At 40.9% G+C, this 23,979-nt stretch overlaps 1 protein-coding gene across 18 annotated transcripts in view; it reads left to right on the plus strand.

Annotated features, from left to right (window-relative positions):
* Window positions 1-23,979, plus strand: part of GRIP1 (glutamate receptor interacting protein 1) — a 326,528-nt gene that overhangs the window by 98,721 nt on the left and 203,828 nt on the right. For 4 of the 18 annotated variants that reach the window (XM_021281502.2, XM_065048533.1, XM_021281506.2 and 1 more), the window contains exon 1: window positions 863-1,383. The exons of 8 other annotated variants lie outside the window; for them this stretch is intronic. In XM_021281502.2, the coding sequence (XP_021137177.2) occupies window positions 1,251-1,383 (133 nt within the window). In that variant the 5' untranslated portion in view covers window positions 863-1,250. Of the gene's footprint in view, window positions 1-749; window positions 1,384-20,811; window positions 20,831-23,979 lie in introns of those variants that run through there. 6 more of the 18 variants (XM_065048515.1, XM_065048518.1, XM_065048537.1 and 3 more) reach the window with 4 other exon arrangements.

A 23,979-nucleotide genomic window follows, 5' to 3' on the forward strand; every position in this document is an offset into this window, starting at 1 on the left:
AAATAGTATCTGCAAGCACAGGTGCAGGTGACCGTGTTCAGCGCATGGTCTGACTGAGGCAACTGATTAATCCCCAGCTTGTGCCAGCGGATGGGAGAGGTCCTGCTGGACCAGAGACCTCACTCGGCTCGCAGGAGCACGGTTACAAAAAAACCCCACTGCCCTGTGATTGATGTCAAGGTGATAGGATCCAAGCTCGCACTGCTTTTGTTCTTGTGCGGGAGGGAAACTTCATCAGAAACGCGGATGAAATTCCAACCTTATCTTAGGGAATGCATGTGGGATTTGGGCACTCAGCAAGAGAAGAGAGACAGCACCCTTCCAGGCTTTTTGCTCCTGTCATCCTGTGCAAAGTATAGTCTGCCATACCTTAAAGTTTTTAACACTGCTGGGATTTTAAATGAGTATTGGCGTGGCGTGCTCCTGATGTCGCTTCCTTTGTTTGCCTATTGCCATCAAGTCTGGCCAGCTCTATAGGAGACCTGTCTGTGGAGTGCCTTTAATGTTTAGATCTAGCAGTGATTAGAATACATTAATGCCCAGTGGGTATATGTGTCATTTTTTAACAGCTGCCGAGCTTTCTCCCTGCTGCTCCAATTAACACATTCAGCACACACTTGCCGGTGAGTGGGCTGTGTGTATGGATTAAACCACTTTGCTATTTATTCATCCAGCATATGTGATGCCAGAAATGGATCAGCGTGTTTCCTCTCCGTACAACAAATGAAATCAAACTGGCTCCTGAGCCTGTGCGTGGGTGAATATGAGGGCAGCGTTTAACTGGCGAATGAAAACCTGTTTTGCTTTGAGATGTGGTTCAGTCCGTTGATTAACGACTATCCCCGCCTCCCAACCCCTCTTCAAATGATGGAGACACAGGACAGGGGCTCTCACTGCTGGGCTTCCCCTCACTGCCAGGCAGGTCTCTTCAACTTCATCCTCTGCTCTTTAAAAACCACTTGAAATACTGAGTTTCTCCTTTCCTCCTTTGTCTGTTTTCATGTTGAAATATTCCAGTCAGTAGATTTGTTAAAGTGTCCCCCCCACCCCCTTTTAAAATTTATTTTTTAAGGCCAAACAACATGCTTTCTAGTCACAGCTGAGATAAGGGAGGGGTTTTCTAGCGGTGCTAGAGCGGCTGGTCAGAGGCTGCAGCTTTGCTCTGGTGCTGGCGGTTGATTCATGCTGGGACAGCTCTTTGTGAAGCTGAGAGCGGAGGGGGCTGCCGGCTGGTGCTGCTGAGCAAGGAGATGGAGCGCTTCTTGGGCTTCGTCAAGCAGATAAGACGATCGAGAAGAAGAAAAGGCAAAAAGTACCGGCCAGAGGAGGATTACCATGAGGGCTATGAGGATGTCTACTATTACGCTTCAGAGCATTTTCGAAGTAAGTGTTCTGCATAACCTCATTTTTCTTTGACTGTGATAAATGCTATGCTTTTAAGATTAAAAAAAACACACCCTATTCCCCCTCCCTCATATGCAAACAACGTTGCTTGCTAGAATCTGAGCCTCATGCAGGTATCAAAACATCAGTTTCTGTTAGGGCTTTATCTGGCTGTGACTGCTTGATGAACAATACAAAGCAGCTGAAGTGGCACAGCCACTCTCAGAGTGAGCAGGGTCTGTATGCAAACCCGGGTAAGATTTCAGGTGCAGCTGATTGTGTCTGACTGCTGGAAACCTTTTGTGAAAACACGCTGTGTTGAGAAGCGATAGGGTGGCCATAGCCCTTGTATAATGCTTTTGGAAAGCTGCGTGGTGGATATTTTCAAAGCGCAGTGATCGCTCATTTGTAAGTTGGAGTTGATGGTTAATGTTTGTTGTGAGGCAGACTGTCCTAGTCCTCCGAGCTTCTGCTGTGACCCGCTCGTTTTAGTAGTAAGTACCTCAGGCGGGCTGCCTCCCTGCTGCAGGTCCAGGACCTCTGGTGAAGAATTAAGTGATGGGGTTTGTTTGCTTGCACTCACGTGACAGCAGCAGCTCGCCCAAAACCAAAATAAGCCACCTGCTCGGACGTCCCTGTGCAAACTGTGCTCTGTTCCCTGCAGCTGGTTGGGGTTTATCCTCTGTACCTGTCGGGTTTCAGGGGTGTGGGTCTGCCTTGGGCACCTCCAGGAGGGAGGAGGGGACGTGCCCAGAGGTGCCAGTGGGGCTGGTGGGAGGGAAGCCACGCTCAGCTCCTGCCCCCGGGGTATCGTGGAGTGCTGTCAGGGTGAGGGGTTGGCAGGAGAACCAGTCATGCACAAAAATGACTTTTTAAAAAGGTTTCTGCTGTTCTGGCTGGTGGTTTGGGAGCTTTGGAGTGAAATTGTGCCTTTTGTTGAGCAGTTGAAGTTGGATGCACTTTTTTTGTTGTTCTGTACGGTGCGAGTTGCTGTCAGTATCTTTTTGTGTCATTTGGCTTCGTTTCCGTTTTGCTGAAATAAATTACAAGAACCTTACATTTGTTTTAAGACAAAGCAATGAATGTGATTGTGCTTTACAGCACCAGAGTGCTGCTGTCCTGTGGGAAATTAGGAAGCAGGAGATTTTTCTTGTTTTCTTCCAGTGCACCATGCTTGCCTGTCTCCAAAAATAAACTAATGCAGAGTGTTTGGTTGTTTACCGTTTCTTTCCGTAATACAATTTTGGTTTCTTTCAATTTTAAAGAAAATTTACTATGCTGATAATCTCATAATTTATCTATGATGTTAAGACTGAGTTTTTGTAAGAAAAGACCTATTTGGGGGGCGGCAATGCAGTTGTAACAGGTGACATATTGCCATAAAGTTTTCTACACAAGAAATAGAAATTTTAAATCTGCTTAGGACTGAAAAATGCGCAAAATGTATGTTAGTGAAAGCACGTAACTTTTTCTTGCTTTAATATGTAAATCAAAGGAATGTGTCAAAGCAGTATGTCAAAATATTTCCCTAGCTGATGGTTGTTGAAGGTTTTTTTTAAATAAGAAAGCAAAACCCCACCAAAACTGTCACATGTAGTAAGGATTTCTCGAATGCTGATTAATAAATTATTAACTTTTGACTTAATGTGAGGCACTAAGATTGAGCCAAATATCTAATAGGCTTTTCCTTTTATTCTACTTGGAAAATAAAAGGATAGTACACACTTCAGCCTGCGGAGGTCATAAGTCTTTCCGGGTGGATGACTGTGTGCCAGATTTTGAAGTGGTGCTTACAACACTGATCAGAATACTCAGATTGAATGGTCAAAACAGTGCACAGTGCTGCGGAATTACATGTACAAGGAGTTTGCAGCTTCTTGCAGTTACTTAAACAAAACATGTCACAGGAGGTTGAAGCAAAGGAGTGTTTATAGAGAAAGCACAAACACAGTTGCTCCTCAAGTGCTTCTTTTGCCTGGTCTTTACACGTGCTATATGTGTCAGTGTTTGGTTGGGTAGCTGTGGTAGCTACTTAAAGCAAAGTACAAAATGTGAAAAGATGCCGCTGGTGTTACTATAAATGCTTTCCTGAAATTGAATTTCATGTAATGGGGACAATGAAATGTTTCATATTTAATTTCATTATGATCTGGTGTTCTGCTGTTTACAGTGCAAATCGGGAGTAATTGCAGAGCCTTTAATAGCCATTTCTTCTGCATTTGTATGCTTAGAATAATGCGTTCTTGAGAATAAGATCATATTTATTGGTTTGATTTTCACGGTATCAGAGCTAATGAAATCAAAGACACGTTGTTCATTTTACTGAACGGAGTTGGAGCTTTTTTATATTTAGTTTCCTCTCCCTGCATTGTTATCCATCCCTCCTCCATCCTCATTTATGAGTTATATATCCAATTAGCCAGTGCATTTGAAGATTGTCTGAGCCTATCACTTTATGAGCTTGTTACTTTCTTCCCCCCCACCGCCTCGTAATATTGCTTAGAGTGTTGTATAAAGGCAGAATTAATAGGAAACATGCAGAAACTACATTAGAACAACCAAAGGATCAAACAGAAAGAAAACAAAGTTAAAAATAGAATAGGCCCGTGGGAATCACAGGAAAAAGGTGACTTTAGTTTGTCCTCAGCCCAGCTGTGCCTGGATGTTGGGATACTGTGGCTCCTGCTGTCAGGTATACTGCCCTCACTCCTTTGAAGCTTTGTCATGGAAGACCATGTTAGCTGTGATATTGGGACACAGCTACATGAAAGGAAGGTGCAGTAGTGCCTGAAGCTCCCTGGGTAAAAAAAACATGCCAGCTCCCGAGTCAGACATCTTTTGGCTTGGACATTTAATCCATTTGGATTCACTTAAATGGATATCCTTTTTTTGACAGGCAACATCAGCTCTTTTATCTTTCTGGAGGGTCTCTTTCTATGCTATCTAGTGCTAGAATAACTGAAATATTAATTTTTGTACACAAACACATACTGACATTAGTAGTGCAGGCATCATACTCATTTTGTTGAGAGTTTGCAGTGTTGACCTAATGGATGATGAAATTGCTACCCAACCTACTCAGACAAGTTGGTGCTTATTGCACAAAAGTGCTTTAAATAACATTATCTTGCACAGCTTTACGGCACTGCCATTGAACCTGTTCCTTTTAATAAGACTTTCCATGAAAAAGGCCTGTGTTATACAGGGTGTTTTGAAAATATGGACCTGATTTGAAATCACTGTATCTCTGCAAGCATGGACTGCCCATGAATGAAATTCTTACAGTCTGAACATTTACAAAAAGGTTACTAAAACTTGATAACTCATTAAACCTTTTGTAATTTTTTGTGCAATTGTAACATGTTGGGTCCATCTTTTCGAAACACCCTGTATTTTTGCCAAGACAGATAGTAAACATCAGGAATGCTGCGTGGCAGAACTGCCTGGAACGATCCCCAAAATGATATAACTCCTTTTGCTGAAGTCAAGGTGTTTTGCCAAGACCTTCAAGTTTCAGCCTCATCTTGAGCAGGAAGGTGTTTTTGGGATCCAGCCTGATTTGGTCACCTCTGACCAAAACAAACACAACCCTTCTCTTCCCTGAACCCCAATCTGATTTCAGTGCTAAGTCTCTTATTTTGCAAAACACTTGGAAGGATTTGGGTTTGTTCCAACTGATTTTGGAACCTTGCAGGTTGTGTGAAACGTGGTTGTCGTGATGTGCCCACGCAAGTCCAGAGGGCATTGCTGTGAACACCCACTGTTAATTTTTGACATACTTATGTTACTTCTGGTTTCTGTCACCCATCCCTTATTAAAAGAGATTCTGTTTTCATTGGTTCTTCTTATTCTATCGTTCCTCCCAATGTGATATCAGCAGCATAGTCCATCAGCATCAAGATTTAATCTTCTTTGTTGATGCAATGCAAACGTTAAAGACTGATCCCAAAAAACATTGTTTAAAGAATCCTGCTAGTAAACTCCCACGAACCTGAAAAGTCCCATTTTTTTTAGCTCTGACTTTAAAATGTTCCATTTAGTCACACAGAGTCCCACAAATAATTTTATTCTCTACTTTGTGAAGTATTTGTTGTTTGACAAGAGCGTTGATATTTTAGACAGAATAGTCTGCCATAGTGTATCTGCAGTAAAATCACATATTGGTTTTCTTTCTGATGCCTTTTATTAATTCTTTCACGGTTCTTTTGTGAGAGTCATCTAGTTCCTCATTTTCAGGACATCAGCCTCTTTAAATTTGCCTCTAAAATACATGTGATGATCTTTCCATTCTTTCAATTGATTATCCCATCTCTCCCTCCCTATGTCATCATTGCAAAGTGAAGGTATTTGACTCACAGCCTAACAAATAAGGATAAAAGGAAAACCTGAAAGTTTTATATAAGTCCAAGTTGAAGATGTCCTCTTTGTTGACTGAAATCTGGCAATAATTAGTTAAAATTAATATATGATATGCTGTTTGGGATTATGTCAGCAGAAAAACTCTGTTCGGGCGTTATTCTCCAACAAAACTCAATGTTATGGTACAGAAACTCCCTCAGCTCCCAAAGTCTTGCTGATAAATGTCTTTGCATTTCATACCCTGGGTGGCTTTAAAGCTGTATTAAATATTGATAGAATAAACTTGCTACTGAAATAGCACAAAGACAAAACACTGAGGAAAGTGATGTGCCTATGGCTTCTTAATGCTGCGGTCAAAAGCAGCATTGCTCTTGTCAAGATTTTCTCCATTTCATAAATTGGTACAAAGAGTTCTTGTTTGCTGCAGTCTCATATATTTGATTGGGGTTGTCAAAGAGTTAATGGTTTTATGAGTAATGTGGTGACAAGGACATTGAATATCTCTAGCTTAGGTTGCAGAGATGTTAATTGATCTTAAGGGTGAGGAATGCAGGACAAGCGCTTTTCATTTTACAAGCAGTGTGTGTTGCCAGTCTCCAGTTTAAATGGATGGGTGGGTGGGGGTGGGGTGGGGTGTATTTCTCCTCCCATCCCAGATCTTGTCAGTCAGTACAGTAAAATCTCAGCTTTCATTGAAACTAAAGGTAATACGTTTGTTGCAGGCTACAATGAAAAAAGGCTTGGTAACCTGAGCAGAGAATATGGCAGGCCTTGAAAAGACAATGATAATAATATTTTTCTTTAAATAACTAAAATTTATTAAAACTTCTTATTTCCTTCCCCATAGAGACTGTCTCGTGATTGTCAGACCCTGAAGGTTTTCATTAATGTATTAAAGTTCTTCAGTATTTTTGTCTGTTTTCCGTAAATAACTTTTTTTTCTTTCTGACGTCTGGATAACCCCAGCAGCACAAGTCCAGAAAGAAAGGGATGTGATGCCTGTGGCCAGGGAGGCTCTATTGTCACAGGGCCACCATCCAATGTTGATTTGCAAGCCAGGCATGGTGACAAACGAGGTGATTGTATTTGAGCTTTACTGAGGGAACAGACAGTATCAACTTTCCCATTCAGAGATTTCTGAAGGAAACAAAAGTGTAGCAAGTGACTGTCTCTGCATCCACTTCCAGGATAAACTTCCCCTATGTGGGTGCCAATTACAATGTTTTCCATTTTGGAAAAAAATCAGGAACTCATTAGATAAAAGTGTTGTACGCTCATGCTGTTTTGGTTGCTTTTGTATTTTCATGTGTGATAGATTCTTGATTTTTTTCTTCTTTTAAACAGTTGGTCATTGTATCAAGTGCAGGTTCGTATTTCTTGACAACCATCCACTTGCAGAGGGTCGCTTGACTTCTAATGAGCTGTGTGTGTTTTGGAGATGACCCCATTTATTTACATCTTGTTTGTCATGGTCATTAGTGAATGTATCCTTTCGAGAAGAACCCAAGAACTGGAGAAATATTACATATTATTCTCATTTTACATATAGCAAACTAGTAGGCATGGGTTAGCTAGCAGCTCTTGAGCTTCCCATGAAATTATTTAGGCTTTCCCAGCCCGTAAGAAATATGCATATATTAAAATCTTATTTTACTCCTGTCTTGTTTTATCTTAGTTAAAAGCCTGTAAGTCTTGGGATGGGGCTTGTGTTTGCAAATGCTTAAGCTGTTTTGGATAGTGGCTTTTTCCACGTTATATTGTTTACAAGATAATTAAAATGATGTTGTTATATGTGTACTAGCATGATACCCAGCGTGACACCTGAGGCTGTGGGGTTCCCCATAGGAGCGGAGCAATGTCGTTCTTCTAGGCAGGTGTGCATGAGTTTTGGTGAAATGTTTTTGTAATCCATGAAACAGGCCACAGAATTTTATTTATTCCCCCCACCAGTGGTGCGATAGCTAATTTAAATCTGTTAGCAGGAGGTTTACTTTTTTAAATGACCCTTTGTAGCTCTTCTACAAGTGGCCCTTAGGCTCCTGGGGCAGCACACAGCACGGATGGTAAAACATTGTTTTAGAGTTACTGGAGGGAAACCTGCTAATTCATTTTAAGTCACTGAAATAATGAGACCTGAGTTATGTAATTCTTTGCATGAAGGATAAACACTTCTCTCTGGTGGCAATTATGAATGTACCATTGCTGTGCTACTTTTCTTTCATTTACTTTCTGGTCATATTCTTTACTGTTTTATTAAAGATCTTGATTGTCTTTGCTCAAGAAATGGATTTCTTATAGGTCTCCGTCCTCTTATAGTGGCTGCTGGTATAAGGTTGTATTTCCAGCGTATTAGAGTTTGACACCCTTTATATTTTAGTATGTCTAGAATATACGATATTCAGGTTCAAACAATAAAGTTTAGAGAGACCCAGACTTTCTACTTCCTGAAATTATGTGTAAGTTCATGTTTTTAATCATGACTTTGCCAAGTTACATCATGAACATGTAGTGATGAGATTATTTTTTCCCCTTGGATATTGTGAAGTGAATGAAACATCAGGATTTATGAACGTAAGGTTAGAGAGGTAAAAAAAGCTACTGAGGTGTTAGTTTTAATGTTGGACTCCAGTTCCAATGGAAAACTTAAAGCAATTAGTGGAATGAAGAAGAAAACAACAATATAAGTTCCTTGCTGATGAGATTATAAACATTTATTGACGGATTGCTGTGTTTTTTCAGTAGGGCTTGCCAGCAGCTATAATTAGTAATCAGCATGAATATAAACACCTGTTTACCACAGATAGTATTTTGTATAAGGGGGATTTGATAGTCTTCATCATGTGTGCAGAATTTACTAGGCAACTTTGTTTAATGTTTTTCAGCAGAAAAGAGCAGGGGTAGTGCTGTGGCTGGGCACAGGAGTCTGTGACGAGCAGACTGCTGGTGACCTGGAACACTAACTATTTTTTTCAGAGGATTTTCTATAATAGTTTCCCTCTCAAACCCATGAAATTATACACAAACCAACATGCAAGACTATTGCAGTTCTAAGGGCATCTACCCATCTAGAATATTGTGTCCAGTTCTGGGCCCCTCAGTTCCAGAAGGACAGGGAACTGCTGGAGAGAGTCCAGCGTAGAGCAACAAAGATGACTAAGGGAGTGGAGCATCTCCCATGTGAGGAAAGGCTGAGGGAGCTGGGGCTCTTTAGTTTGCAGAAGAGGAGACTGAGGAGTAACCTTATTAATGTTTATAAATATATAAGGGGTGAGTGCCATGAGGATGGAGCCAGGCTCTTCTCGGTGGCAAACAATGATAGGACAAGGGGTAATGGGATCAAGCTGGAACACAAGAGGTTCCACTTAAATTTGAGAAGAAACTTCTTCATTCAAAACCTGCCTGGACATGTTCCTGTGCGACCTCACCTAGGCGTTCCTGCTCAAGCAGGGGGATTGGACTAGATGATCTTTTGAGGTCCCTTCCAATCCCAAACACACTGTGATACTCAAAATTTAAAAGGAAGTAAAACTAACAGTGCCTGTAGAACCTCAGTGTGGCCTCTCTTTAATGAGTCCTTTGTGAAGGACTGTTGTTCATTTTTGTGTGGCACTTGTGACAGATTCAGCACGTGGCAGAGGCTGCGCCGAGTCCTGGTGCAGCGTTGTGCCTGGACTTCCCACCACCCTTCCCCTCGGGGCTCAGCCCTCGATTCCCTGGCTTGAGAGCTTGAATTTGCAGATATCTGTCACAAGCTGCTGTAGCATACCAGGGGAAGTATGGTTTGTGTGTATATATATATATATATAAAATTTATTATATAAGCCTAACTAGTCTGAAAAAACAGCTATAAGGCATCTCAGGCTGCAACCCTTATATTGCTGCATACCTTTGATGATAATCTCTCTGTGCTCTAGTTCTCCACCTATGAAATGAGGTTAATGGTACCTCTCCTTCACTGTTACGCTATGAAAGTAAGTGAGCGTTTGCTAAGCTGTCAAATGCTTCGGTGATGAGCACCATGGAAGAGCTCAGGAAGAAGTTAATGCCTGTCCGGAGAGAAGGGCTTGAATAATGTGTGGGAACTAAGGCATGGAATTACACTTTGAGCAATGAGGGGGGAAAAAAGATCTTGAATAATTTTTTTACTAGTTAAAATAATTTATTCTGGACAGTAAATGAGACAAGGTCTTGTGAAAAAGTAGGAGATCAGGTAATTAAAGATTGCATTATAATACATATGCAAAAGGAGGCCAAATTGAGACTTGCCAGGGATTCTTAAATCAGGCACTTGCAGCTTCCAGTTTGTTTTTTTTTTTTTTTTTAGTTGGGGGGATGCGGTTTGCACATAGTAGAGAATATGGAGCAGCAACTCCTTGGGTTTTAGCATGCAGTGGAAATTCTGTAACAGCAGGTTATGGGGATAATACTTGATATAAATGAACTGATGTCATCTTGTTATTAAATTGGTAGAAGTAAATTTTGGTGAGTGGCTGCAGGACCTGATCGCACACGTGACACTTCAGTGGATTTTCTAATATAGTCTGGGAACACTATGGGCAGCTGTGGGACAGAGGAAGGACAAATTGAATTTATTTTTCTGCTGTCCATGTGAAGTTTGAACAGATGATGAGAGACATTCAAGGAGAACTATCCTTGGAAAGGTGGCCAAGGGAAGAGCCGAACTGAAGAGGAGCATCAGAGTGCCAGAGGAGGTGTGGGATGTCACCACCCTGCAGGAATCTATGAGGTCTGGAAGACCAATGGCATCCTGGGGTGTATTAGAAGGGGGGTGGCTAGTAGATCGAGAGAGGTCCTCCTTCCCCTCTACTCCGCCCTGGTGAGACCACATCTGGAATATTGTGTCCAGTTCTGGGCCCCTCAGTTCAAGAAGGACAGGGAACTGCTGGAGAGGGTCCAGCGTAGGCAACGAAGATGATTAAGGGAGTGGAGCACCTCCCTTATGAAGAAAGGCTGAGGGAGCTGGGTCTCTTTAGTTTGGAGAAGAGGAGACTAAGGGGGGACCTCATTAATGTTTATAAATATATAAAGGGTGAGTGCCATGAGGATGGAGCCAGGCTCTTCTCGGTGGCCAACAATGATAGGACAAGGGGTAACGGGATCAAGCTGGAGCACAAGAGGTTCCGCTTAAATTTGAGAAAAAACTTCTTCTCAGTAAGGGTGACAGAGCACTGGAACAGGCTGCCCAGGGAGGTTGTGGAGTCTCCTTCTCTGGAGACATTTAAAACCCGCCTGGACATGTTCCTGTGCGACCTCACCTAGGCGTTCCTGCTCCAGCAGGGGGAATGGACTAGATGATCTTTTGAGGTCCCTTCCAATCCCAAACATACTGTGATACTGTGACCTGCTGGAGCAAGGAAGGAACCCTTCAGGTTTGCCCAGCCTATTCCATACTTGCTAAACATGAGCCTTACTGTAAGGCACATGGACACCACATCTTCTGCCTAAGCTTGACACTGGAGATAAACCAACAGAGATGGTTTTCCAGGTGTCAAAATCAGGCTTGTGTGTGTAGCCCTGGTGCTTGCAAAACCTGTGTGTACGTGCTTGGGTGTGGAGTTGAAGAGGGCAAAGAAGGTGGAAGATACTTAGGGAACGGTGAGAAATTTCTTTGGAGATACACAAAACAGGACAAGACTGCAAACACCTTGATCTACCTATTGAAGTTAGATCCAACATCAAAGCTGGCTGTGCTCTGAGCAGGGGATTTGGGATGGAGGACTTCCAGAGAGCCCTTCCAACCTCAAATAGTCTGTGATTCTATGAAAGGGAACATTGGTTGGAGAAGAAAGGAGGACTACAGAAGGCAGAAAGGAGAAAAGGGTGATTAAAGACAGCTATGGGGGCAATACTTTTGAATGAAACTATGAAAGTGAAACCAAAAGTACACAGATACCATGTGAAGTATTAAATCAGTAAATTGTGTTTTCAAATTTATTCACAAATGCTTCCTTTGGGTACGTTTAACAAACTCTGTGGCTGCTCAGATCTGTTATTTTTGATGACATTGTCCTGCTCCCAGAGGGGGAAACTCCTCGCTCAACAAATACACCTTGTTGCTATTCTGCCAGCTGGTAGCATTGCTATTAAAAAAAGAAAGGGGGGGGGGGAAGGTATGCACAATGTATTACAAATAAATGCAGTAGAAGACAAATAGTACACAAATACATATTTTAAATATAGAATTATATTAGCTTTTACCCTTGCTTTCTGCAGGTTGGAGTAGAAAATGATGTAATGCTCTGGTGAGCTGTTACCTGTGCCCCATGTGTAGGAGCGCAGCTGAAGTTGTGTAGTCAACAGGGCCCTCTCAGAGATGAGTCACGGCAGGAGCTGCGGTGCCGGCTGGATTAGCACTGAGTGCTCGGAAATCAAAAGGGATGTTTGCCACGCTGTCTGATAGGGATGTCATATCTGACAGCCTGTTTTAGGGGAAACGAGAAGATGCCTGTGAAGTAAAGTTGGGAGGGAGCCTGAATCTCTGACAGAGTGCTGCCAGCAGCAGTGCTCGGGTCAGTTGTCAGTAAATACAAATACGTCTGGTGGCATTTACAGTTTTGGAAGCAGGAACACGGATTTTCTGTTGGGTGTTGGTAGAATTTTGCGTGGCTTGTCATGAAAATGCGATGTTCCCTCTTGTTGCTAAAAGGAGACAGGAGTGACTTCTGTGAGCTCTCCAGGCCAGTGCTTATAACTGCCCATCAATAATTAAATGAAGTGGAGTGCAGCAAGACGGTGGAACCACCAGCTTCAGTGAAATCTCTATGAATTTAGTGATGCTTTGGTTATCTCTGAAATGCTTCCTCTGTAACTTGACCCATGTTTCACCTGGACTCCCCAGAAGTTTTCCAGAGGAGTCATGCAGGAGTCCTCAGCACTTAGAAATCTGTTGCCATTCACTTATGCCATAACCTGCCTGAAAAAAAGAAAGAAGTCTTCTTGAGATTAGGGCATTAATGATCTGCTTATATTTTTCTTGGTATGCTCTAAACATAATTACAGAATCAGAAGTATATTTAAATATGTGGTGGGTGTCGACATTCCTCTGCTCCTCAGTCATCATGTGCATCTTTGCTGGCTCATTCAGGCTGGGAATAGCCAGCGGTGGAGGAGAGCAGGAGGAAGAGGTTTGTCTACTGGAAAGAGTACGGCCCTCTCTTAAAATACTGCCGCTCCTGAGTGTCATGAGGGATGGAGAAAGCACTGAAAATTACCATTTTGTAACCAGGACTTGATTGGTGTGCTGCAGTTCAGTGTTTGTGTTTTGTTCTTGGGTGGATAGAAAACAGTGCTCCTTTTATAGTTTCTTTTATTCTCTCCCTTCCCACCGCCCCACTTCTCTGAACTTGGACTCTGACAACGGGTCTGAACGGCTGTGGATTTTGTAGGGCAGATTGCGCAATGCAGATTGTTTCCAGAGACTGAACAAAACTGTTGAAGACCATTCTATCTGCAGCACGGAGTTGGTGCTTCTTTGTGCTGTAGAGATAATGGGGCTTTTTACAACCACACGTCCATTCACAGGAGGTTGTTTTCTTCCTCGTAGATAATGACAAAAGTTTATTAGCTGTTGGTTTAAGTGTCTTGCAAAAATGTAGTGCTGGTGGCATAATTACTCAAGAGTTACATGAATGTGAGTAGAGAGTGCAGCCAAGGGAACACACTGCTCCATTGTATGAAAATAGCTTTAATATGTGGAAAATGCCCAAACCTTGTATATTTCTCAAAGTATTTCATCAAGGCAATTTTTAAAATTATGTGAAAGTATTTGCTTGGAACTAATTATCACATAGCTTCAGTGTGTTGGTATTTTACACACTGGTGGACTGTCAGTGGATCTACAGGTAAAGAAAATGTAGTTTTGGTCGGTGATCTCTTATTTTTTTTTTTAACATGTCTTTTAAATCTTGATGACTTGGTAAGTATGTCTTATGTGATCAATGGATGATAAGTAGCAACAGCTTTATAGCTTACAGATATATATATATATATACATACACACACACACACACACTAGCACTAAGTGATATGGGGACATGTATAAATAAGGAGAAAAATTTAACTTGTTTTTGAGTAACATACAGAAGGTAATTATTAAAACACTTATGATCACTTCTGCTCATTTAAAATGCTTCTCTAAACAGTTAAAATTGTTCCTGTAGTTACTGTTCGTGTTTTCTTAGTAACAATTTATATCTTTTAAATACAGAACTAAATTAAACTTAAAGAAGAATCTGAGAAACCAGGAATATTTAAAAATCTGTAATAGTTTAATAGGTGAATTGCTTTTTTAAAAAATTGTTATTATTATAGTAGTGATTGGAAATTATCAGTTGTCCTAGTTTTGTGATGGTGACATTGGTGCTTCCCAGAAGATCGCTGGATGGTTTATCTGGTTTTAGGCTCCTAATTTCAGTGGTGAAATCTGGAAATTTTGTCTGTCTTTGAAGTCCAGTCTAATATAGTAACAAGTATCACAAGGTGATAATATCTAAATGAGAGAACACACATTTTGGTATTTCAGTATTACATTCAGCATACTGTGTACTGTGGCTTTTTATTTTTCCCTTTACTGATGTATATAGTTCTTTAATTCTTCAACTGGGCTTTGGGCAATTAAGTAACCCTGTTTTTTGCGTTGGTTTGTTTTCCCAAAGTTGAAATTTCATTAATTTTCTGCATGACAAACCTCGAACTCTTTTGACATATCTCGAAGTCCTTTAAAATATTTAAAAATGCAATGATGGTACACATGACCCCCTGAATTTGCAGTCTAAGAAATATTTTTCTTGCAGTTCTGTCATAAAATCAAATAATATCACGAAGGGGAGGAAGGTAACACATCCCATCTGCAGTCATTTACGCCCTCATGCAAGTAAGGGCTTTCTGGTCACATTCAGATTAGAAAGGATGGACACATGGGTGTGTGTCTTTATTAATAAAAAGCAGAAAACTCCTGCTCATGGTCTACAGCATGTGCTTTTCTTTTAAAAACCACAAGTTACTAGTATTTTGACTGACAGCTGCTCTTTCTACTGATTTATTTAAACAGAATTGTATGTGCTGCTCAGCAAACCAGGAGCATGGTTGGTTTTGATGTGACAGCATAGTCTGCAGCTCGAGATGTATATGACCTGCCTTTAGGCTTGACCTAAGGCCACTAGGGATGCCTTAACTTAAGACTAGGTCAAAAAAAAAGTGAATAGGAAGCTGTCTGGGGAGGAAGCAGAGGAAGCAAAGTTCAAATACCCTTTGTATCTGCAAATTCAGCTGTTCTATGCAGAGATTGTGGACTTGGGTTTTAATGTTTGTTTTTGTTTTTTTTTTCCATGCATCTAAAAATGCATGGGGAGATTTATTTGTTTGTTTATGTAGAGCTGATACATGGAAAACAAAGCTCTGAAATATCAGTCTGCAGTGATTGCATTTTTCCTGGTCGGTGTTTATTTTATCAAGCAGATTTGTAGAGTTGACAGTGGGTTTTTTTGAGGTGTTTTGTTTTTAATTGTCTTGGCTGTGCCTTGCTGTGGGCCAGCCAAAGATTTGGTCCTGCAAATGCTGGGAATGTAGCTCCATTAGTGTGAGTAATCCCACTGGCGGAGCTTGGATATAAGGGTCTGTAGCAGTGAACACTAAGGAAGATAGTGTGTATGGGTAGAATAAAAAAGTAATTCTAATAGTTTCTTCCAAATGATTGTTGTTTGTGTTGTGTTTCTGTACTCTGTTCCACTCACTGGAAGAGAGAAGAAGATATTTTGAGTGAGAGATCAGCATCCTGGGATTGTTTCCTCTAAGACAATTTACAAGCATGCGCAGTTTTATTTCATTTTGGTTCATGAGTGAAATTGTTCAGACTTCAGAAACAAAGCCAGTTGATTAGTTCTGCATTATTTCATTTCAATGCATGATTTCAACCTTGTTCATTAAAGCTGAAGTGGAAAACGTGGGTCTGAAGGACCGCCGTTGACAGGAACCACTAGCCTGGAGCACAGAATTCAATAATAATTGATTAATACAGTTTACTGCTGATTTATTTTCTTTGACAAAGCCAATTATTCTTGCCAATATCTTTTATACATGAGCCTTCACTTAGAATTGAAAATTGTAACCTGTAATAATAATATTTAAACTGTAATGCTGCTGGGAGGGAGGAGAGGGAAGGAGGGGGAGGGAAAAAAAGTGAGGCTTATTTAACACTGACCCTCAAATACTCTTCCACTGAGCAAAAACTGAAGTAGATAGTTGTATTGTAGTAAATAGTAAATGTGTTAAATTGCCTGTCAAGTATAGTCATACTTATTTATTTGTTTGTTTGTTTATTAATGTTAATTGTTTTATTTATTAGAGGAAAATGGTTTCAGGTGTAGCTTTAGGGAAGACCTGACTGCTGCTATTTACTGTGTGAAATCCAATTACTTACTACAGAATCCAGGCAAACAAATTTGCGCTTCCTTTGGTGTGGAGGGCAGTGGGGATGCTGAAGTTGTAGACTGAGTTTTGGACAGGAGGTGAGCTTGTCTGTACACGTACATAGGAAATGCACGTGTGGGTAAGTGGCAGCTTGAGGGTTTTTTGGTAGGGTGTAAAAGACTGGAAGTGGCAAAAGGTTATCTGTGTGTTTGTATTGACCTCTCTGCTAGAGCAGCTCAGTGTTGTTTCTTCAGATGTGTGAAAAGACAGACATGAAGAACTTGTGACAAAGCAGACTTCTGAGGTGCAGTCACTGTGGAATAAATCATTTAAGTCTGGAGCTTTGGGTCACAGTGCAGAGAACAAAGATACAAAGCTTTGGTCTCTGTGTCTGCAGCTAAGACTTGGGTTTAATGCAGAACTGAATGGCTGCCCTTACTATGTGAAGGTATTTGTGGTGTTTGGAGGGGCAGGGGCACTCGTTCCTCTGGGCTTCTCCTTCGAGAGCAATTATTATGGAAAAAAAGAAGTTGATGTTGAAATTTCAACTCAAATATGTGTGTGTGTATATGACTCGGGAATAATTACTTTTGAGCAGGAAATTCCTTCAAGAACAGCATGTACAAAATCCCCTTATGCTGCTTCTCAAGTGTAGATAAGCTGCATTTCCATGCAATGAGCCTGTTTGAATTGTTGAGAGGAAAAAAGTGGGCAACCTCTGTAACAGCCAGTTTTCCTGTATCCTCAAGGGCTACGACCACTTCAAACATCTTTGGGTTTCTCTCAGTAAGTTATTTCCCCAGCTCTGTATTTTTGCCATAGGGAATAAGAAAATAAATATTTAATGAACGTGAGGACATTCTTCTGTATTGCGTGTGTTGGGGACATGTCCCTCCCAGGCCTGTCCACCAGCAGGCTGCGGTCTGTCCCCTTGGGCAGGTACTTCTGTGCTGCTTGTGATCTGATGGACAGCACTTGACATGTGGAGACACCGGCAATTTCTTTTACTAATGTTTGCTAATCGGTGGTGAATAGTAAAGCAAATCTTATCCTGTCATTCCTTGAAGAATTATTGAAGTGTAGGAGGACTTTTTTAAAAAAATTGATTTTATTTTAACCCTTTTTTGGTTGCTTTTTTACTTTATCGGCAGTCTGTGTATTACTGCTGTGGGAATGGGGAGCAGAGGTGCTGGGTGAGGAGGTGCCAGAGACAGGATAGTGTCCTTGCCCATTCCAGGACTATCTCTGCCCATTAGCAGGCATAAGTACTGTTTTCCTAGATGTACCTTAGCGCCAAATCAGGCCTCAGGCCTTCTCCTTGGGTACATCAGATATAGACCTACTGAAGGCAAAATATTCTGTGGTTTCTGTGTGTGCTTCGGTTTATCTTGACATGCTGATGAATCTGAAGGCTAAGAACAGCTTTGTCTACATTGGATTTTATGTAGTGTGCAAATGGATGCAATAGATGGGCTTCTTCCCCCCTCTGTGTATTGTTTTCTGTACAGAACAGTGTGTGTCAATCTCAAGATTGTGAGTCTGCTCTGGGGAAAAGGTTTGTGACTCTTGGATAACCTTTAACTCTGGGAGCAACTCAGAAATGCAGAATTAAAAAATTGTTTTAAAATGTCAGTCATTACAATGTTGTTTTTCAAGTATTCTAAGACCTAAACTGCCTAAAAGCAACATGTCAGCATTTTTGTGTTGGAAAACTTGTTTTTATTAAGCCACCAGTGGGGCCAGCACTGTTAAAAAAACGAAGATTTGTTGTCACTTCCTCACTTTATTTATTTTGAAACAAAGACGTCAAAACATGTAGGGGAATGAGAGTTGTTTTACAAAAATTAAACTAACTGGCCCACATACACGCTCAAGTAAGACTGATGAATGGTATAAAATTAAATATCAGGTTTGTAGCACTACTGTAGCAGACATAGTGTCCAGCAGAAGGCCAGAGCTTTCTTCTGATATCTCAGCCACATCCCATCTTGGTCTACTGATGGACTGTGTTGGGCCAAGAATTAAACCTGTTTTTTTTTCTGGCTTGTTTTAGTGCTTGAAGCTCAATATCCACATACATTGGTGTCACGCTGATCTGCTGTGGTTCAGGTGGTGGTAGGGACTGGTGGGTCTTCTTGGCCTTGCTCCCAAAGAGAAGGCTGAAGGTTGTGTCCCAGCTGCTGTGGGGGCTGTGGGCAGGGGCCTGTCCTGCACTGGCATGGCTTTATCTGCCTCTGCACAGCCCCAGTTCTCTTTTGTATCCTCTCCCAAAAGCACCATTAGCAAGTGGGTGTCAGTAATGAGGCAGTTCCTATTTTTAGCTTTTTTGGGTCAAAACAGGTCCCGCACTTACTGACCTAATCAGTACTTTCATGAGAACTAGGGAAAAGTGATTTTTAAAATGTTTGTACGCAAAATAAAGATTCTCTTTTTGTCAGCAAGATGTATTTACTCTTTGTTTACAGTTGTAAAATGCTCCTAGCTGTGAGTTTTTTCTTGTCTAATTAATGCTGGTTAGATATCGACTGTTTGTATGAAATTACTTTCTTTTTTTTTTTTTTTTTTTTTTTAAAGAGACATCTACTGAATTAAGGGAAACAAAAAGCTTTGCAATTATTGTTTTTTTACCTTAGGTATATTTGGTGGTTTGATTCACTAACTTTTCCTGTACTGACCGATTGACTATCCTGAATTGTCTTTTCGAGCAAACTTCATGCTTCTTACTTTCAACTTAGAAAATGTCTGTACATACTGGATGAACTTAAATGTAGGTTCAGTGATTGCAAAGATGCTATTTTTGAAAATTTAAGTGTTGTGGTTGAGACGGACAAACGACACAGACCAGGTTCTTCCAAGATGAAAGTAGTAGATGCCATTTATTGCCACAAGTGCGTTTTTATACAGTTTTACCAATTCGTGTGTCTCTTCACTATTGGTTAAAAGTTACAGCAGTAACATCTCATTGGCTATTTTTGCTATCATCAATGTTACTCTTCTACTCCCTTCTCTCTCACGGGTACATCCTTAACATCTCTGGATACTCCTTTACTCCCATCTTTCTCACGGGTAGGCCTTCATATCTTCAGGGCTAATTTCTGTTCCCATGCCCTCCGTCAGGGAATCCACGGACCCACCGTAGTCCCCCATATTTAAGGTCAGGCTATGTAGGCAATATCAAAAAAAAGTGAATCAGTTGAACAGGGAATGACTCTATTAGTTTTTGGGAAACCAGTTTGGGGGTTAGTGGATTAAATGAAGTGTGTTTAGATGTCTTAAATAATGTAATTGTTTCCAAGCAACTAATGCCAACTGTTGAGAGTGAAGTTAATTTGCTAATGGGAACACTGGACCCTTTGAAAAGCCATTTCAAGCACCAAGTTCATTTCAGAGATTTAATAATTAATCAAAGTGACTATATTAAATGTCAGTGAACATATCCATTTATTGCTATCATACTTCTCTCTCAACATGAGTTTCCAGGCTCTTAATGATTAAAACAGTGAGATCTGTAATGTAACAATAATGCTGGTGCACTGGAAAGTGAGGTACCTCTTGAACATTCTTGCTGAAAAATTTTCAGTTTGGACTTGGTTATGAGTAGTGGTTATGAGGAGTCCTTTAAACAGGTTAACCCGTGCCCATGTCTTGCTTGGAGACTGCTTTTCTTCTTTTTAGAGTGGAACTCAAACATATAGGGCCAGATCTTCAGCGCTCATTGTCACCCCCCCATGGCTTCCCTTTGCCAGGCTAATGGAAGAGCAGATGTTGCAAGGAAGATACCTACCTGGGTTGCAGAGAACTGCGTTTAGCATAGTGAGGTTGGCTGATAGAATTTGGCTTGGTGGTTTCTATGTGTTTCTTGTATATTAGCTGCATGGTTTCATGAGGTTGTTCAAGCTATGCTTGTGCTGTGGAAGAGCATGAAAATGATAAAAATTATTTCATTTATACACATGTCACAACTGTGCGTTGATTGTTTGAGGCCTCAGACATGGTAATGCAAGAAATTTCTGATAGCTGCATCTGATACAAATAACCTTAACTTGCATCCTGTAGCATGTCTTTCCATGACTGTGGTCACGGAGAAGAAGCAAATCTTTTGCGCTGAGGTCTCTCTGTAGTTGTTTACTGTTGGTGGTAATCTTGTACTGCAGGCAATTACTCTGTGTGTGGGTGTACACATGCACACACTTGAGATATTTTAAGAAAAGTCTTCCAGCCTTCTGGGAAGAAAGAAATCACTAATTTCCTAAAAATCCACTTACATGCAGGACAGCGTGCTGTATAGAGTCACTTGCAAGTGCTCTCTAGAGCAGCATTGAATCACTGAATGTTTGTTCCAGCTTCTTCGTAGAACCCTGTGTTTGAGAGAGGCGCACACTTGATGTGTTATGATAAAGCAATTGTGTTAGTAGTGAATATTTGCGTAATGCAGCTGGCTTATAGTCATGGAGTAGGCAGGTCAGAAAGGGCTCCAGAACATAAGGTTTGGTTGTGGGCTTCCTGCAAGCTTGTGGCTCAACCTGGTACTTGACAGAAGATGCTCTGGGCAGCAAGGTTACGGTCTCGAGAGGATCTGTGTTGTAATGGGCTAAAGAAGGCTACTAACGCTCTCAGTCAGCAGACAGCGTTGTTTCCTTAAGGACTCGAGTTGCTCAAGGTAAGCTGCCAGGTTGTATTCATGTGTTATTTCCCATAGCTTCTCATGGCAGAGATGGCAGTTGCATCACACAGCTTGAAAAGTCAGAGGAGGGGGGAAACAGGGCAAGGAAAAAAAAGAAACCAAAGTTCTAAATGATCAAAATTATCAGAATTCCAGCATCAAAGAGACAATGGCCTTAAAAGAGCACATTATAACGCAGTAGGGTACATGGTGGCTGCGATTGTTTTCTGAGCTGTGTCTTGATATCTCAGAAACTGTATGCTTCTTAAGAAACATCATCTGCCTGTGAGTAGTTCCCCATAACCTTATATGAGTAGTGTACAAAAATCTATGTAACTTAAATGTTGATTCGACTTTGTGGAAATATGGCCTGAATAAGAGATCTTTGAAGTAGGTAAGAGGGGTTGTACTTACTTCTGCAAAGATCGTAGTTAATCCGATTAGTCAATATACTGAAGTAATGAAGTAATTCCTTTTACTGTACAGCTGGGTGTCTCTCATCTCCCTGTGAGTTTTGTTCATAATGTTGGTTTTTTTGGGCTTCACATAATTGCTATTCAAATCTAATATAATTACACATTATATATATTTTTAGACATAGCTCAAATACAGAGGTGTGTTTTGTTCTGACTGTAGCACTGATCTTCCACCTTTCCCCCTTCTGAGGGAGCCAGTAGCTGCTCTTCCATCCCACGTGTGCTCAGCATCTGTTGGTAGATGGGCATGGACCACAGCCGGGCTGCTGTTGATGAGCAGGATGAGCTTTGCCCAGGAGGCCCCCGGAGAAGGTGGAACAGCACCTGGTTGGATGTATACTCCTGGTGAGCCATAGATTCAGCATCCTTGTGCTACTTGAATGTATGGCAGGGCTCTGACAGTGTGCCCACTGTGAAGAACTATTTTATGGCCCAAGAAGTATGGAGAAACAGCACTCTTAAAGGTCAAAAACCTCGCCACCAAACCAAAGCGAAACGTTGGGATTTATATTCAGATGCAGTGAAGTAACAGCGCTTTTCCTTGCATTCTCTGTGAAGTTCAGCTCTTAAATACCTTGGGTCATAGTGATGGGCACTGTAAGCAGGTTTGCAGAAATCAAAGCTTTTGGTGATAATGAGGAAATCTTGCTAGTTGGAGAGCTAATTTAACTAAAATTATTCAATAAAAGAGTAAAAAAACCCCAGGAACTTGGTGTGTGTATATATCTCTCTAATTAAAAGGAGACTCTGGAGAGGTTTATTAAAATACAAACAATGCAGAGGGTGCTTGTAGTGTCAGTGGGCAAGAATTAATAGAGTACGGTAGAGGCAGTTGTATGCTACAAAACCGTATTGTTTTATCGCTGGAACTGCGTTGTCACTTGGGGCTTTGAAAGCGCATTGTGACTGTGGGAAATATTTTTCTTCTTTACTGAGAAATGTCTCACCTCTGGATGTAGCAAGAAAGTGTATTAAAAAGATGCAATTAAAATGTTACAATGTGACTGTTTAACAAACCTAAAATGGAAATTACAGTGCCCTTTTATTTTTTTAAAGCCTTTCTCTGCTAAAATTTCCCATAATGCTAAGACTCTCAAAATCTATTTTCATTTTGTTCTGCTGAAATCTGTTGATAACATCCATGTTTGTACACATTTTTATGTTTGCACAAGGTTTTCAGAGTGGTAAAGCAGGGATTAAAATATCAAAAGTCATTGTTTAATTCTGTTTTCTCTCATAATATTGACTTTACATAGTTTTCTTTTATAAATACTTAATTAGTTGTCCATTTTTTGGTCAACTTTTGCTGTAAAATTAGGAGTGAGTTAATAATACTGTTAAAAATAGAGAAAGGGGAAAAAAAAAGGTGGTTACATCCATTACAGCAGATGGGGGGGAGCAGGGTGAGCTTGGGTCTTTTTGCTCTTATTCATGCAGCTGTATCCAGGTTTCCCTTGAAGTCTGACCCCTTCTTGCTACTTTTCCTACTTACATACATAAGGATATGCATTTTATGTATCTAGATATTATCAACGCACATGTATATAAAATATATTAAAAGCATAAATACCTAAAAAAGCAGCATGTCCCTTTTCTCTCTGCGGAGAGGGAGCAGAAAGCACCGTGTTCTACTGAAGCGTGAAGCATCGTGGAGGCATCGCTCGAGCCGTGAGTGCCAGGCTTGACAGTGGTTTCGCCTCGAGAACATGTCAGAGTGCTTTGAAACTCTTCTGTCAGGAAATCCTCTGGGATTGGTTTCATTTCCTTGGAGCATTTTTTAACTTTAAGTCACCTTTGTCCCTGCTTCCCAAATTTCAGGTATAGGAACCAAGAGGGGTTAATCAACCAGAGTTGATTAAGCTGCAGAAGAGCACAGAATTAACTTGTGATCTTGAAAGAGCTTCATCCCCACAGCACATGGGAGCAGCCCCAGGTCCACAGGTCATGTTCTGCATTTGCCAGGTCAAACTGTGCAGTAAACCTACAAACCAAAGTAAATTCCTACCCTGCTGCCATTTTCTACTGACTGTAAAAACTGACAGGCATCCTTTTTCTTCTCATCTCCTGAAAGATCTTCCTAAATGTTTACCTGGTTTCATTCCAGCCCTGCTGAGCAGCAGTTTTAGAAATGGTCCATATGGGAAAGATGTTTCCAGAGGTGGTTATTCCTTTGTGCTCTATGTTTCTGGAAGCATAGCTGCTGTGGCCCAAAACTACCTTTATGGGGAAGAAACCTGTCCCTACAAGTAAGTGGTGTGGATATGAGATGGTTGTATGCACACAGGTGTACGCATGCAACGTTGGCATGTAAATATGAAACCGATTTTCAGTTCTCTAGACAGTTAAAATTGTTTTCCAAGTATGCCCCATAGAAGTTAAACACTGTGTTACTCTATCTTTGCTTTCAAGATTTTACCTCAGTCATGTATCCCAGTTGAAGCATAGCACTGGGCTCATATTGATCAGTGAATTGTTTTATAGGTTGTAGAGAGCAGTCTGTTTTGGAGAACCAGTTCTTGTCAAAAGGCACATGCTTTTATTAGTTAAATTAGGAATAGTGGCACTGAACTTGTGTGATTGTAAAATGTAAATGCAGTTAGTGGAGACTAACACAGATAAATTCCTCTGCAGCTACAAGGTTTTTCTTGTTTTTTTTTGTTTGCTTTCTCC

This window comes from Columba livia, chromosome 1 (assembly GCF_036013475.1).
Source record: "Columba livia isolate bColLiv1 breed racing homer chromosome 1, bColLiv1.pat.W.v2, whole genome shotgun sequence".
In the NCBI taxonomy this organism is placed as follows: Eukaryota; Metazoa; Chordata; class Aves; order Columbiformes; family Columbidae; genus Columba; species Columba livia.